This window comes from Prionailurus bengalensis, chromosome X (genome assembly GCF_016509475.1).
Source record: "Prionailurus bengalensis isolate Pbe53 chromosome X, Fcat_Pben_1.1_paternal_pri, whole genome shotgun sequence".
NCBI lineage: Eukaryota > Metazoa > Chordata > Mammalia > Carnivora > Felidae > Prionailurus > Prionailurus bengalensis.
In genome coordinates this window covers 54,951,394-54,969,284 of record NC_057361.1, presented here as the reverse complement: position 1 = coordinate 54,969,284, position 17,891 = coordinate 54,951,394, and the positions used below count along the sequence as shown (strand labels likewise).

The 17,891-nt window shown below is 37.8% G+C and overlaps 1 protein-coding gene across 1 annotated transcript in view; it reads right to left on the bottom strand.

Annotated features, from left to right (window-relative positions):
• The window catches only part of AR (androgen receptor), a 182,090-nt gene that overhangs the window by 64,243 nt on the left and 99,956 nt on the right, over positions 1-17,891 (bottom strand). The window contains exon 2 of the mRNA XM_043571234.1: positions 9,313-9,464. Coding sequence (XP_043427169.1) covers positions 9,313-9,464 — 152 coding nt within the window. The remainder of the gene's footprint in view (positions 1-9,312; positions 9,465-17,891) is intronic.

Here is a 17,891-nt window from a genome sequence, read left to right as displayed (position 1 = left end):
AAAAGGAAGAGGCTGACTTTTGACATATTCTTATACAAATACTACTGACCCTTAATTAACACTGAAAAGATGTGTGTGTGCGTGTGTGTGTGTGTGTGTGTGTGTGTGTGTGTGTGTCTGAGAACCTTACATTAATCAGGGACTAACACAAATACCATTTCCCATCTTCCCTTTCTGCTGACCCTGGGGACACCATAAATATATGTGTGCCAATGATTAAGGCTTCACTCCAGAAGGAACCAAAACTTACTGGGCACCAGGAGCTGTGTTACACATCATTTAGTTCTTACAATAGCCATTTGAGCTATTACTCTCCTCACAGAAGCACAGAGAAGACTTGGAACTGAACTTGGGTCTGCCTATTTCCCATGGCTGATGCATATAAAGTGAACCACTGGCAAATAGATACATCTGGAGTATCCATAAAATTTCAGAGATTTATTGTTAAATATTTAGACTGTTACAGATTTACTGCTGAATTCTTCAAAACCATATAGTCCAACCACTTTATTATTCAGATGGAAGTTTCTAGGGGCAAAGACAGAATGAGACATGCCTAAGGCCACATGGTGAGACAATGACAGGACCAGAACCCTTTTGGTGCTCTTGTTTCACCACCTAGACAACAGCCTGCTTCCAAAAAGCCAAGAGATTAGAGTAGGACAGGAATGCACAGTTCGGCATGGGGTGGGGCAGGCACAAAAGGCTGACTGACCTGCTGTCAAGGGACCTGCTGCATGTGATAAGGGGAACTCACCCCCCTCTGCACTCCATAATATTCCTCAAACAAGCCTCTAGCTTTCATGCAGACTTGCCTTTTGTTTCTCTTTTCCCTCTTCCTGAAGTTCCCTTCCTACCTTTTTTGCATCTAGCAAATTATTATGCATCCCTCAAGACCTAAATCAACCCTTAACTTTTCTGTGAAGCTTTCTCAAACTTTCCAGGTAAAATAACTCATTCTCTTATTCTGTATGCACAGAGGATTGAGTACTTACTTCTAGTACAGCACTTACCTCACTCTGTTATGTTGAGAACACTGTCATATTCACTCCACAGCCACTAACTAGTTGCAAGACTTTGGGCAAGTCACTTTAACTCTTCTGTGCCTTGGTTCCTCTTGCAAAGTGGGAGCAATAATAATACCTATATCATAGGGTTGTTGTGAGGATTGAATGAGAAAATGTCTATAAAGCAATATTGGGTATACTGAGTGCCCAATAAATAACTTTTTTTACTATCTCTCATCCAAGTCCCTGGTAGAGGTCTGGCGTACACATTAAGTAAGTACCTATGAATAAATGGACACCATGTGGGGAAAGTGTCAGTTGTCAGCCATTTTGGATATCTCTGTAGTTAGGATACTCCTCTGAGGGTCCATAAATTCCTTATCAAACACTAGACTAGACTAGTGGTCTATAGTCTTTTCTGTGTTATATGACCTCTCAAAATCACATGAAAGTTATGAAACACTCCCTAAAAAATCCATACACATTTATACACACAAAACCTTGCAAGAGTTTTCATACCATAAAATGTCTCATAGAGCCCTTCTATCATAGACTAACATTAATCATTCCCCTGCTAAAGGGAAAAACATAAAGTTACAGAAGTAGAAGAGACTCACAAAAGCTGAGTACTTTCTGGAAGCCAAGGGCTGTTCTAAATGTTTATTATTCTGCCTCACATAATTCTTGAGTGTTTCAAGGTAACAATCTCTGTGGCTCTGCTAGTTGGCTTTGAGGCTAGAGGATCCCTCAGGCAAGAAACAAGAAATCTCTAGGAAGCCCTAATATCTGCCAGTTATAGGTTCTGTGAACCTGGAAGAGTCATTTCCTCTCTCTGAGCCTCAGTTTCCTTATCCATAATATATCTTGGCCAGGTTTTTAGGTTTCTAAGTTTCCTTTCTTCAAGGTTCAACAGATTAGCATTTTCAGAACCTGTGATTCCAAGCACTGCAAATCTTTTAAGTCTTTTTATTAAACAGCTCATGGCTGAGTTAGCTGTCCAGAAAGTGAAAGAGCTTGTACCATGGAGCTGTAGGAATGTATTTATATCTAACTTATAGAACTGTGAGAGGCCCATTCTCCAGGGCAAACAAGCAGATACCACAATGAAATCAAGGTCCATCCATGTTATGATGCATCCCAGGAGGAAAAGGAAGATCAAAATTTTAAAACACTGATAGAGGACAAGACTTTGTGGCTTTTAACCTCTGTCCTAAAATACAGTATTTTCTGTTTTTGACATCAAAGAGGAGGAAAATAAATTTCTATTACTCCTGGCCCCATGGAAAACATTCTGTGGTACACTTTGAGAAGTCTCAAAGCCAAGGGTCAAGGAACCAGGGATCTACCATTTGTATGTATATGCTTTGTCTCTGAGCATTTCCGTTAGCTTGGTAATGACAAAAATTCTCTTGATAAAAGGTGTTAAACTATGCTTTCTGTACTGTGCATGTGTGATGAGAGTGAATGAAGAGCTACTAATGCTGATTTTATCAGAATCAATATTTTCCCTATGAAGAGTAGGAGATGGTGGAAGGACTATGGCTCACATGTCCCCAGCTCTACCTAATGAAGAAACTGCTCTTTTCACCACCAACTCTTTTAAATATTTGGGGCTTTCTTAGGAAGACAAGCTCCCTCAAATTAGTGCTACTCAGTGTCTCCTTGGTTTCTCCCCACAGTACTTATGTCTTTCTTAACTTCTGTCATCTCTTCACTGTTGGCTTTCTTATTTGCCTAGACATAACAACCCTTTCTTTCTACTTTGGGTTAGTATGTTTATATATGTGAGGGGAAGCTATACTATAGCAGAGTGACTGTTACCTTTGAACTCAGAACACCTGGGTTCAAATTCCAGCTATTCCATTTACTACATGTTGATTAACTGTCAAAGCCTCAGTTTGCTTATGTGGAAAATGAGAAGGATAACTTTGCCTTCTGTCTCAGATGGCTTTGAAGTTCAAATGGGCAGTGGATATAGTGGCCCTGCATTCACTGAAGAGCTTTAAAGATGCCCAGGATTATGATCACCAAGCTCCTTGAGGCAAGCTCTGTACCTTGAGTATGTGATCCCAACACCCCACATGTAGTAAGCACCCTGTAAATGTTTACTGGCTAAATGAATGAGCAGATTACTACCAGGTCTGTTCTAGGCACTTGTCTGTCAGGAGGCTATGGTGATTCCACTGGGGTGCCTCAGGAATAGCAACAAAGACTGGAAGCAAAGGGACTGAGAATTCTAATCTTTATTCCCTTTATAAAGAGACATTCACCTCTAAATATCAGTTTCTTCTTTTTTAAATTCATTTTTGAGAGAGAGTGCAAACAGGGGAGAAGCAGAGAGAGAGGAGGACAGAGCATCCAATGTGAGCTCTGCGCTGACAGAAGAGAGCCTAATCTGGGGTGCAAATTCAGGAACCATGAGATCATGACCTGAGCCAAAGTCAGAAGCTCAGCTGACTGAGCCACCCAGGTGCCCCTCAGTTTTCTCTTTTGTATAGGAGGAAGTTTCCTCTTCTGTACCCTCTTCTGCACACCTGCCTACTTAGAATGCTGAAAGCAGCTGCCTAGCCATGAAAAGTAGCATAAAAACACCTGAGCGATAGGTTCCAGAAGTATGCACACATAGCTGTTATAACTGAAGAGACTGTTTTCTGAAATAATGGCTCATCACAGATTTTGGTCATTTTGAAGCATAGTGTGTTTCTTCCTATGGGACTAGAGCCCATAGAAGTAAGAAATAACTCCTACCTTTGAAGAAAAAGTGGTTCTAATGTTTGCCTTTGCAATAGCAGCCAAATGCAAAAATCTACTACACATAGTTTCACAATTACCAAGAGATTCTGTGGAGGACTGAAAAAATGTTCTAGCTTCAATACATGGGCTTTAAAAATGTAACAGATTGGGAAACAGTAACACAAAGTGGAAGCATGCAATGGACTAGGAAGATTTTGGAAGTGACATAACTTCCTGTTAATCATTGCTTTCATAAAATGTGCATGCTATAAATAAGCAGGCACAGGGCACTGTATAGCAACAATGGCAAATTCTTGACCTGGCTCCCAAATTGGGCACTAATGAGAGATGCAAGTGGGTATCAACTGCAATGGGTTATAGAGCTAAATTATTTATTCTGAAGGCCTGTGATCTAGTCTTGTGGGGACAGCAAGAATTATGCCAGCAAATGTGTAAAGACAAAGAATCATGGGGAAATATATGGCAGATCCATAACTCAGCTGACCACCTTGGCCCTGTTTTCTATCAGACAGAAAGTTTTTCCATAACACTTAGTACCAGAGAGTCTCCAAAGTCCTTGCTCTTTACCATCTGTGGTATATGTGGCATCCAGCAAAACTCATTCATGTAGATTTCATAGTCATCCACATATTTATGGTGCCAAAGTCTAGAGAACATATGAAATATTTTCAATTTCTATGGGTATTGCAAAGGAGAGTGATCTACTAGATCATTAGAAAAAAAATGTATTCTCTTCTAGCATTCCTAGATTAACTTACTTTTTTCCTGTTTAGTAAAAATGCTCAATACCTAGAGGCCACCAGATCCTGTATTTTGGAAAACCAAGATGTGCAAACTCTGGCCACTCAGAAGAATGTTTAAAATTAGATGAACTAGAGAGTTAATAAAATACTAGAACATTGGAAAGAGTTAAATTTAGTCTGCAGACTTGTAAGCACATAAGTGACCATCTAAAGCAAGAGTCAAAAATTACAGTCCACAAGCCAAATCCACTGTGCCACTTGTTTCTGTGTGGCTTAAGAGCTGAGGATGATTTTTAGATTTTAAATGGCTGAACAAAATCAAAACAAAAATAGTACTGAATGGCATGTGAAAATTAAATGAATTTCAATTTCAGTGCCCATAAAATTTTATTGTAATACAGCCACACCCATTAGCTTACAAATTGTCTAGGACTGCTTTCAGGCTACAAATGCAGAATTGAATAGTCGAGTCACAGGCCATATGGCCTACAAAGCCCAAAATATTTACTACCTGGTCCTTTATAGAAAAAGTTTGCTGACCTCAGATCTAAAGCCTGGCTTTGACATTTAGAAAAACCAGAGACAGATAAAAGATAAGAGGAACTTTGTGAGAAGATATCCAGGATCAGTGCAATCAGGATCAGTCAACTCTTTGGCCAAAGATACCTGATCAAGGCTCTGGTGACACTGCAAGCAGATCCTTCTAACATAGCTAATTTGCCCCCGGGAAATGTTACTGAAAAAGCGAGGGAGTCAAGAGGACACTGAAAAGCACAAAAAAACTCTCTGCAAGTCTCCAAACAAGAAGTTAACATTCAATTCCACATGAGTTGAGGTGGGAAAGAGTGGATTTAAAGGACAGAAAGAGTTCAATGAGGGTTCACTTCCATTTCTTCCCTCACAAAAACCTGGGGTGAGAGACGGAATCAAAGCCATACTTATATAAAATTTGCCAGGAATACTAAATTGGGACATATTGTAAACATCACCGAGGATGGTGTAATTCTTTGAGTCCAGAATGTAAACTACAGTTTCAATTTTATGATGTGTACCAAACAGCACTCCATGTGTACAAAACAAATGGATGTACAATCTCCAATGTTTTACTAGAAAATGTCTGAAAAATAGTAAATTCTTGAGCACACAGTGTACATAATGAACTAATTAACCCTCTTTGAAACATGATGTGGTAAATATGGGGATTTATATCCTGATTTTCCAGATGAGAAAATGGAAAAGAAAGGAAGTTAACCAACTATGGTCACAATGCTGGGGAAAGGAGGAATCTCAGAGTCCTGAATTTTAACCTAGCCCATCCATAGTACACTTTCCCAGATGGCTATATCATCTGAAAATTGATTTTTAAAAGAATGGGAGATAGGGTTCACTATCTGTTAAGAAGGCAAAACCAAAAGTGCATATAGGTATAAATGCATGTTTGTTTGGTCCAATAATAGTTTTGATAGTGACGATGCTTTGAATTTGTAGAATCGTCATAAACATCTACACTGGAAGGGTATATTAAAAATATCTAGTTTAAGTCCCTTATTTTACAGAGAAAATTGAAGTCCAAAGAGGAAAATTAATTATCCAAAAACAGACAACTAAAACTCCTTTGAGCTTCTACTCCTGTGTATGGGCATCACCTTCCTTTGACTTCCTTGCCTTTTAGATAGCATTCAGTATGCCTTCCCCTGTAACCTCGCTGTTCATCCCACCACCCCACTCCTCATACCTGTTTCTAGCCCACAGATCTTCCCCCAACTGCATGTGTGTGTATATATGCACATGTGCACATACACACACACACACACACACACACACACACACACACACACACACTTTCACTGAGCTTTCAACAACCAAAAATCTTTTAGTGATTTTAGCCCCATGGACTACCACCATTATTTTTTTTAATCTCAAAATATGAAGATGCTTCCCTGACTAGTCTAATCCTCACCCCAAACTCCCAGAATTACTGACAATGAGAAAATATGAGGCTCTCTCTTCCTCCTCAATAGGAAAATCTGGCTAGATTACAACTGACCCTGTGCTGAGCCTTGCACCAACGACAGCATTAAAGCCTCATGCTTTATGATATACCAAAGCTAGAAATGGATTTCTGTCTGACGTTCCAGGCTTTTAAGTCTTGTACCTGTGCCCAGTCCAGAGATTTCCGAAACCATGAATAAAGTGGTAATCAACACTGAATACTCAGTCTGACTTAACTGACAACAACAAACAAATGAGGAAAAGAAAAATTTGTGCTCCACTTTCTCCAAGACAGGTGGAATTCCAAGTTTTAATAAAGCAGATTCAGAATCACTTTCATAAAGGCCATTTGGGCAATAAGGACACATTGTAAAAGTGGGGAAAAATCGGAATCAATAAATGTTTCCTGTGGATAATAAGACAGCCCCCCGCCTTCAAACAGAGATAATGACAGTAGTAAACTCAAGTCACCAAGTTTTTCAGATGGGAGGAAGAAAGAAAATGCCATTTTTTGCTTTCTTTTCTGTGTGTGTGTGTGTTTATACCATCTTCTCCTATCCCTCAAAGGGCTCAGGACTGGAACCTGGGGTTCATATTCCAAAGGAACCAAGGGGATCCACAGCTTTGTAAGAAATCCATTTGTGATTTTTTTGTATGTCAAAGAGTCAAGAGTATTTGGCCCCATGAGCCCATGGAGGCTCATTTTCTCAAAGAAAATATTACCAAGTTTCCATAACTTAAATTATTCTAAGGTCTAGAGCATTTTAAGACCTTGCTGGATTTACAAGTGTTCTGCAAGTTGAGTGATTACCCCTCTCTGCTTCCTTGCTCTCAAATAGTCCAAGATACACACCATAGCACAGCTCCTCCCAGGAATCCCTGCCAGCTGCCATTCTGCCTTCCTTCCTCCTTCACCTCTAACTTCTGAACAAAGCTTCCATGTGGAATACGTTATGACAGCAAAATATTCCCTTTTACAATGTTTGATTACTTTCCCTGTTTTCCAAAAATAACAGTATTGTGACCCAGATCTATAAAACCAGAGGCAGCATCAAACACAATCTACTTTATTTGACTTGTATTTGCTCGTTCAGTTGCTTATTTGAACTCTTTCCCCATCTGATATGACTGCTATTACTGTGCTGTCTGGGCTTTCTGACACAAAGTCTCTAGATAGGTGCCCTGGTTTATTCTCTGCTCTACAGACAAGGCCTAATGGATGATGGGGTACAGGGAGGAAGCAGAATCCACTGGGGAAGTTGGGGTGAGATGATCTGAAGTCATTAGGGGCTATTCCTTGCTTTCTTATCTGAAAGCTATCCTTGTGTAAGTACTCTTAAGAAAAGCAGGTACTGCTCTCTGTGTTTCTTTCCAAACTGCCTAGGTCTAAGTACTGGGGCCCTGCACATCAAACTATCCCAGTACAAGCAGTAGCAATAGGCCACTTGGGGAACTATGCAGCATATTTTCAGTAATACTAAATTCTAGCTGTCTCTTTGTTGCTTTGGGGACTGGAAGAAAACAAAATAATGACTTTCTGTTTTATAAGTATTCCTGCCACCTGGCTAAAATGATGAGAAGGCAATAATCATTCCAAATGTCTACCAATGCAAAAACTAGTAAAGGGCACCTGCTTTGCACCTTTCGTCTAGATGCCAAAAGCTCTCTGATGCTTCTGTTCTCCTCTGGTGGGTGCTATAACATTTCTGGTGAAAGGTGTGGCTTATATACCTGCCACTTTTAAGAGTGTCCTCAGGGTTTATAGCCCTTACATAAGGAAAGGCTGCCTGTTTGGGTTCTGACTTGGAACTCAATACTTCTAGGCTAAAGAAAGAGAAGGATAGGTCTTGGAAGGAAGTATTTCCTTTGTGGAAAGTGAAGGCAGGAGTAGATACTGGTGTTTGGCAACTGGGTGTGCCCCCAGAGCAGAGTATGTCTGTCTATGGGCTGTTTATCAGTGTCCCTTTGTGAAAACAAGCTCTTAGGACAGGATGGGGAAGGCAGTGGATGAATAGGAGGTTTGAGCCCAGGTTGATTGTGAAGGAAGGAGTCACTAGCATATATAGGAGGTCTGGAAATGGGAGTTCTTGCTGTAGGATGTAGGCTGAGCACCTCTGGTAGCGGATCAGACATGAACTGTTCTAAGCTAAATAGGACTAAGAAGTCAGGGGCTTGAGCCAAATATAAGATGAAACTTAGCTTGGGGTGCTGGACCAATGGACAGATCCTGAAGGCAAGTCTATGGAAAAAACAAAAGTGTTTCATCACTCTGGATCCCTACTTATATAGGGGCTATTAATTCAAAGAGGTCTCAAAAAGGCAGCAGCAGAAGGGAGCAGGTGCACAGACTGATGGTCTGCTTTGTTTCTGGGGCTGAGGCCAGGGAGACTTTGTGAAGGAACATTCCCATATTCACTACAGAGAATGGGTTAGGGACTCAGTTGGGGTTTCTCCACTTCTGACTTCTCTAATAAAGACAATTTTTCCATCACTATGCAACAAAGTGGAACACAAACAGGGAAGAAATTAAATCTTTTCAAATAATTAATTTTCTTTTATTTGTAGGACCCTTCCAAGCTGTAAGCACCAGATGGGACCACCTTCACTGAATACATTGCCTGTACTACCAAGGCTGCTGAAGCCAGGGGACCAGCAAGTATGAAAACTTGTTTCTTTAGGCTCTTAGGTTCTTTGAGAGTGTCTCACCAGCGACTCTAACTTTGAAATGATAAAATCCTGGGCTCTGGAAGATTGGTGTATCTCTATATAAGATAAAGAAGAAAGGGAGGTAGAAGTGAGTGTGCAAGACCCCTTACCTTCAGCGGCTCTTTTAAAGAACACTTTGCAGCTTCCACAAGTGAGAGCTCCATAGTGACAGCCAGAAGCTTCATCACCGCAGATCAGGCAGGTCTTCTGGGGCGGAAAGTAATAGTCAATGGGTAAGACATGGTCCCTGGAAGTCTCCAAACTGGAAAGACACAGGAGAAACAATGCAACACATGTCAGTGCCTAGCAGAAATAAGAGGATAGAAGTCTGAGGTCTTTAGGAGCAAATTTACATGTGTAAATTATTATTATTTAGAAAACAAGATTATTTCTTGCTTCACTGAGTCAGTGTGAAGCTGATTTTTCTGCTACTTCTAGTGATGACGTCTGTGGGGTTTCCTGTCATGTGGACAAGACTTTTTAGATCCTGCTAAGGAATTCAAGAAGTTCTCTGGGGTCAGCCAGTCTCATGGGCTATGTTTACATGAGGGATAGATGAAGACAGAAACCTGAGTGCTGAGGTTAAGGTATCTAACTTAAAATGGTGGTCAGGAAACAATTTTAGAGCAATTAAATGGTATCAACCCAGCTATATGGCCTTACCTTATCCAAAGGGAGATCTATGGCCAAAAGAGACTAAGCAACAAAGCAGTTTGGTATCCTTTGCTCTAGTTCTCTAAGCCTCACTTTCACCTGTAAATAGGAATAGTATTGCCCATCCTACTGAGCTCTATTGTGAGTGGCAGTATAAATTATATAAAAAGATAAAAAGCCTTTAAAATGAATACACAAGTGAGGGATCATGATTAGTGTTATCATACCAGCCTTCTTTGGTCTTCTCCCCCGCCATTCCCTCACTTTCCTTAGTCATCTCTCTAGATCATGTAGACATCCCCTCACCTCCATTCTGCAATATAAAATAGCAAAATCCTTACACCTGAGGTTCTTGTTGGGAAATGACACACAGTGATGCTGGAAATTTCTCAGGCTACCATCTCAACACTTGGCCATTAAAATACCCATAGGGTCTTTAGGATAGGATGGAGCTTCAGGAGTCATCTAGTCTAAACTTCTTATCTCTAAGAAGATCTGTATCTGAGTCCTTTCAGATGGATATGAAGGAGAGGGTCAGAAAGCCAATCCTAAAACCTTAATAGAAGTAAAATTCTGAGTCTCCTGTAGTAATTAATTCAAGTTTAAACAAATAAAATATGGTTCTTACTAATCAAAAGTCAAATTATTTTTCTCTCCTATACCCTATGTCTAAGCATTAAAAAAAATGATGTCCTGGGTTAATCTGCTTTAGGTAGATGATAATTCCCCATATTTTCATCCACAGGAATGTAGCCATATTTTTTTTTTCTGAGCACTTCTCCCTTACTAAGGAAGGAAGGAAAATAAGTCTTAATGGCAGCCTGTTTGTTGTGTTGGGTGATTTCTACACGTCAAAACAACTCTGAGAAACATTTTTTTTTTTGGTCATTATTACATCAAATGAAGAAACTCACATTCAGAGAGGTAAAGTCCAAAGTGATTTGACAACAAGCCCAGGACTAACTGGCTCCAAATCCAACATAGTTTCCATTACACTATTATCTTTCTGCTACTCTCTTACTTTCTACACACACGGCTCTATCAAGCTCAGCATAGTTATCAGAATCCAAAAAAGCATGAAATGTTATCTTCCCATCAATAACCAGGGATCAGCCCTGGCAAGGGCAAGAGCAAAGAATATTTTTGCTTAGGCTATACTTGACAAGCACTTTACCTCTAAGACACAAATATTAGCCTTTATTCATGTCCCAAGTACTGCAGAAATCACTAAAAAAATTCGGCTTATATGTAAACCCAGCAGCTGGCTATCTTTTCCCCCCCAAAAGATCTCACTTTCCTACCTTGACTGGAAAGCCAGCAGGAGTCTGCCTATCAAACCAGAATTAGCAGGACCACCAGTTCCACAGGAAAATAGCTCACTTCCCATATATAAATGGGCGAAATGCTAAGAACATCATCCCTTTGGCTAAAATTTTCATTTCCTTGGGTAAAGAATGTGTCCCTATCCTCATTCATAAAATAAGGAGAAGCAGCAGAAGTTTTTTTTGTTTGTTTTTACAAGTGTCTTCATCCTTTTCTCTCTTTTTTTGACTTCTGAAACTAATGCAAGCCATTCAAATAAAATCAAAAGGACATGTATTTAGGCACTTCATGTGCAAGGCCATTTCATGTATATCATCTCATTTAATCTTCCTCCAAACCATGCCAAATAGCTCTGTATCATCTGTATATCATAGTAGAGGAAACTGATGTTCAGGAAAATTAAACTTGTTCAAGACCACTCATGTCATAAATGGGAATGCCAGATTCCATCCTAGGTAAGTCTGCCTCCAAAGTGCTGGTTCATAATCCATGACTAATCATGTTATAAAATTGAAGGTTGAGATTAGATAGATGTATTCAACTCAATTCCTAGCACTTGGCCTTACAAACCTCGCAAAGGATTAGGTTCTGGGGACATTGTGATAATCAATATATTATTCTTGCCTCTAAGAAATTTACTATCTAGTACAGAAGAAATACAGGAATCAAGGAACTGTAACACAACATAGTAGATGATATAGTAAGGCAGAGTGCAGATTGCTACAGATAAGGAAGCACCTCAAAGACAGGAATGATTTTTGAAAGGCATAAAGGTATATTTGGATAAACAAGATGACAATTATAATTATAGTAATTTTATCATATAATTGGAAAATAAATATTAGATATACAACATGAAAACCTGAATAAATAAGAGGTATTCTTGAAAAGAGACTTTATGAAACAGAAATTTTCATCCATATTACAATTTAAAATGCAGTTCAAAATAATCTAATTAATAAAATTTATAATCAATGTTTAAGACTGAAGAAAGTCATCAATATTTTGTTCATTAGATATGAGTTCAATAAAACACACCACTTATAAAAATAACAGTAAAAGAAGAGGAAGAAGAAGAGAAATAATAAAGGCAATTTTAGAATTTGAACTTTCCTAATTATAGCCCACTTTGACTAAAGGCCTGAGATATCTGCTAACCTCACCAGGCTGGTCTCTGCTTACCTACATACCCTTCCTCTTTCTGGAAAAATATTTTGGACAGCACTTCCACTGACCCTGGTGTAGTGTAGACAAAAGGAACATTTCAGTTCTGCCTTATGGGCTGACCATTGGACATTGTAAATGAAAACTGTAATAAGAGTTCCAATCTCAGGTTTATATCCTACAGAAACTCATGCACATTTGTACCAGCAAGCAAGTCAGGAATGGTGTCATAGCAGCTATATTTATAAAAACAGAAATGATAAACATCCACTGAAAGGAGAAAGGATAAATAAATTACAGCACATTCATTCAATAAAATACAATTCAGCAATAATGAGGAACAGAATACAGGTACACATAGGTAAATCTTACAATCTAATATTACATAAAAGACATAAATCACAATAGCCTATATATTATGATTCCATTACATACATATCCCAAAAAAGGCAAAAGTAAACAAAATATAATTTGGTAATATATATTTGAAAAATCATAAACATTCAAGTGAATAATAAACCCCAAATATAGGATTATGGTTACTTCTAAGGAGAGACTGTGGTTAATGATATAAGGAAGGAGGATACAAGTTTATGTATTTATGTATTCATTTAAAAATATTTATTAAGTGTCTACTACATACCAAGCACCATTGTAAGTCCTGCAGTTACAGCAGTAAACAAAAAAAAAATGGTGTAAATGTTCTTATTCTTTAACCAGGGCTCATGAGTGTTCATTTTATTACTATGCTGCATAACTAACTGATATGTTACATGAAAGCTTTGTATCGCTACAACAGCACATAGTGAAAGAAAAAAAAAACTGAGAGTTTCTAACATTCTCCTAAATAACATCCTAAGTGCAAATGTAGCAAAGGTTTGCTTTGAGAACAAGCAAGTTCAGAATTTGCATGGAACGTTTATATTTCTTCCTGCTTCCCCCGGGGTACATGCTCACTTATTATCCCAATGCAGTGCACTCAGTTTTATGGGTCTGAAGGAAAAATGCTGCCATATAAAATGGAAGTTTCTTAAACCAGAATACTACTTCAACAGTTTCACAATTAATTAAATAAAAGTAGATTACTAGAAGCTACAGGTCTACAAATGCCAGCTCAACTATGGAGAAGTTGGGCTCAGAAATCTTCAGCACCTACCTATAATCTCAGTCTGTCTGTCTGTCTGTCTGTCTGAGTTGAAAATACTTTAAAGGGTCTGACTACTTTAAGCAAATTCTCCAAGAACTGTGGAACCAATGTGAAATACAGAAGTCACAGACTAGTGTTCCTTGTTTGAAGGATGAATGTCAACTCAGCAGGGCTTTGGAGCCAGGCAGAGGTGGGCTGGAATCCTGCATCCACCACTGAACCCTGATCCCAGTCATTAAGGCTCTCTGAACTCCATTTGTCTCATGTGGAGAGTGGGGATACTTTCTATCTAGAGGGCTTTTCCGAGAATTACATTAAATAGTACATGTTAAGCCCTTCCCCCTGTGCCTGCCACATAATAGCTGCATTGTAAGTTTAGGTTACCTGCACCTTCTGCTTTGCCATAAAAATAGGGGAGATGTCTAATATCCTTAAAATAAAAAAGACCATCCTTCTTGGCTATCCAGCGCATTTAGGGAAAGGTAAATACAAGTGTATAGATAAGGGGAAAAAAGGATAGATGTGTTAAAAGTGTAGCTTTTTGATAAATATCACTGCACTTTTCAAACAAGAAGAAATTTAGAAAACCACCAAACATCTTTATAAAAGCATCATATTTTTCCTGATGTTTAGTAACCTAAAATATATTGTTTGTTAACCACATTGTGGGATATAATGACAACTCTACATGAATTTTTATAATAAAATTCAAGAGTTCAAAGTTAATTTCTCCTCATAGGTCTCTTGTGCCTACTTCTTTATGGGCACAAGGGTTATTTCAGTGGAGAAATTGACAAAGTAACAAGGTAAGTCTGGTAGCTTTCTTTTCCCATCTAAGTCTGAGATTTGAAATTTGATGGCTGTCCAAGAGAATAGTCATGTTTTATTTTTAAAAGTACTACCTGACTTTACATCACAGCTCTCCACTTCTCCAATTTAGTAAGGTCTTGTTGAAGTGGAAAGATATAATAGGTAGAAGATCTGGTTTTCATGCCCAACTTTACCACTTTCTAACAGAAAAACCTTGAACAAGTCATTTTATTCACATGTAAAATGGGCATAAAAATATAGAGTTCACAAAATTGCTATAAAGATTCAATGAGATTTTGGGAAGTTAAACATTCCACTCTGTTGCTGGCACACTTTTTCACAGATGGCCATTACTATAATAATCTCACGAGAAAGTGGAAGGAAGGAGAGATTGGAGAACTAGGTTCTAAAAACCCAGCTCTGAGGTAGATATGATTACCATTCCTTTGAAAATAATGCAAACTGGGACTTAGATAAGGTAAATTACCTGTTTCAGTTCATATGGCTACTAAGTGGCAAAGCCAGGATTCAAACTGGGCATCATTTCCCCCCAAATCCATATTCTCCTGCTATTCTAAATTGCCAAGGACATATAATACTTGTGTTATAACCTAGGTTTAATTTAATTTGGTTTTTAACAAATTTATTGATATATGATTCACATACCATAAAATTCACCCATTTTGGCATATTCACAAACTAATTTTACTACAAACTATTACCATAAACTAATTTTGTAATATTTTCATGACTCCAAAAATAAATCCAGTACCCATTAGCAGTCACTCCCCATTTCTTCCTTCTCTCAGATCTTAATTCAATTTCTGTGTCTAAAGATTTGCCCTTTATGGACATTTAATATAAGTGGAATTATACAACACAATCTTTTGTGACTTGCTTCTTTCATTTAGCATACTGTTTTTAAGATTCATCCACATTGTAGCATGTATCATTGCTTCATTTGTTATTTCTGTGTAATATTGCATTACATGGATATACCACATTTGTTTATCCATTCATCAGCTGGACATTTGAGTTGCTTTCACTCTGGCTTTTATGGATACTGCTGCAATGAATATATATATATATATATATATATATATATATATATATAATATGTGAAATTACTATTTCAAAAGTCAAATGGTGACACTTTCAGAAACCTCCAGGCTAGTTTCCAAAGTGGCTGCACCATTTTATATTTTTACCAGTAATGTATACTGGCTCTAATTTTTCCACATCCAAGCTATTTGTCTTTTTTACTATAGTCACCTTAGTGAGTGTGAAGTGATGTCATATTTTGGTCTTGATTTGCATTTCTCTATTGAGTAATGGTGTTGAACATTTTTCATTTGTACATGTTCTTTGGAGAAAGGTCTATTCAAAGTCTTTGCACATTTTATTTTTTTAATTTTTAAATGTTTTATTTATTTGAGAGAGAGAGAGAGAGCGCACGCAAGCGAGAGAGTGAGTGTGCGCCAGAGTATGAGCAGGGGAGGGGCAGAGAAAGAGGGAGAAACTGAATCTGAAACAGGCTCTAGGCTCTAGTCTTTGCACATTTTAAAACTGGGCTGGCTATTAGCCTTTTAATCATGGAATGGTAAGAGTTCTTTGTATATTCTAGATTCAGTACTCTTATATCCATGACTTGCAAATGTTTTCTCTCACTCCATGGGTTAGAGTTTTACTTTTTTGATGGTATTGATTGCAGTATAAATGTTTTAAAATTTGATGAAGTCCAATGTATCGTTTTTTTTCTGTTGTTTCTATGCATTTGGTGTTATAAGCTAAAAAAAAACATTGCTTAACACAAGGTCACAAGGATTTACTCCTACATTTTCTTTGAGTTTTAATGACTTAGCTCCAGCATTTAGGTCCATGATACATTTTGAGATAATTTTTGGTATAAAAAAGTGGGGGCGCCTGGGTGGCTCAGTCAGTTAAACATCCAACTTCAGCTCAGGTCATGAGCTCAGTTTGTGAGTTCGAGCCCCACATGGGGCTCTGTGCTGACGGCTTGGAGCTTGCTTCAGATTCTATGTCTCCTTCTCACTCTGACCCTTCCCACTTGTGCTCTCTCTTTCTCTCTCTCTCTCAAAAATAAATAAATAAACATTAAAAAAAGACATTCCTATTTAAAAAAAAAAGAACTTCATTTGTTCGCATGTGAATATACCATTGTCCTATTTGTTGACAATACTATTCTTTCTCCCATTGAATGGGCATGCTATCATTGTTGAAAATCATTTAACCATAATGTAAGGGTTTATTTGGGGGGAGGTCTCAATTGTATTTCATTGGTCTCTATGTGTCATACTTATGCCAGGACCACACAGTCTTGATTGCTGTAGCTTTTAGTAAGTTTTGGAATCAGGAAGTGTGAATCCTCCAACTTTGTTCTTCTATCTCAAGATTGTTTTGGGTTTTTTTTGTTTGTTGATTATTTGTGTTTTAAATTCCAGTATAATTAACATACAGTGTCATATTAGTTTCAGGTGTACAATACAGCAATTCAATAATTGCATACATTACTCTGTACTCATCACAATAAGTGTGCTCTTAATCCCCATCACCTATTTCACCATCCCCCCCCCACCTCCTCTCTGGTAATCTTTGTTCTCTACAGTTAAGAGTCTGTTTTGTTTGTTTGTTTGTCTCTTCTTTTTTTCTTTGACCATTTGTTTTGTTTCTTAAATTCCACATATGAGTAAAATCATATGGTATTTGTTCTTCTCTGACTGACTTATTTTACTTAGCATTATACCTTCTAGGTCCATCCATGTTGTTGCAAATGGCAAGATTTCAATCTTTTTTATGGCTGAGTAGTATATATACCACATTCTTCTTTACCTATTTATCTGTGGATGGACAGTTGGGCTACTTGTTAATTGGAATATCTTGACTATTGTAAATAATACTTCAATAAGCATGGGGGTGCATGTATCCCTTTGAATTAGTGCTTTTGTATTCTTTGGGTTAATACTCAGTAGTGCAATTGCTGGATTGTAGGGTAGTTCTATTTTTAACTTTTTGAGGAACCTCCATACTATCTTCTACATTATTTTTTGTTTCTTGTGTTGTTGATTTTAGCCATTCTGACAAGGGTAAAGTGATATCTCATTGTGGTTTTCACTTGAATTTCCCTGATGATGAGTGATGTTGAACATCTTTTGATTTATTTTGGCTATTCTAGGTTTTTTGTATTTCAATACGAATTTTACAACTGATATTTCCATTTCTGCTAAGAATCCAGCTGGATTTTCAGAGGGATTGCCTTGAATCTATGAGGAATACTGTCATCTTAACAATATTAAAGTTTATGATCAATGAAAATGGAATGCTTTTCCATTTGTTTACATCTTATCTTTCCACAGTGTTTCATAGTTTTAACTGTAGAAGTCTTGCATCTTTCACTAAATTTATTTGTAAATATTCTATTTGATAATATTATGAACTGTGTTCTATCACTTTTAAATTATTCTTTGCTAACATACAGAAATACAATTGATTTATGCACACCAATCTTGTATTCAGCAACTTTGCTGAACTACATTATTAGTTCTAATAGTTTATTATGGATTCTTTAGGAAT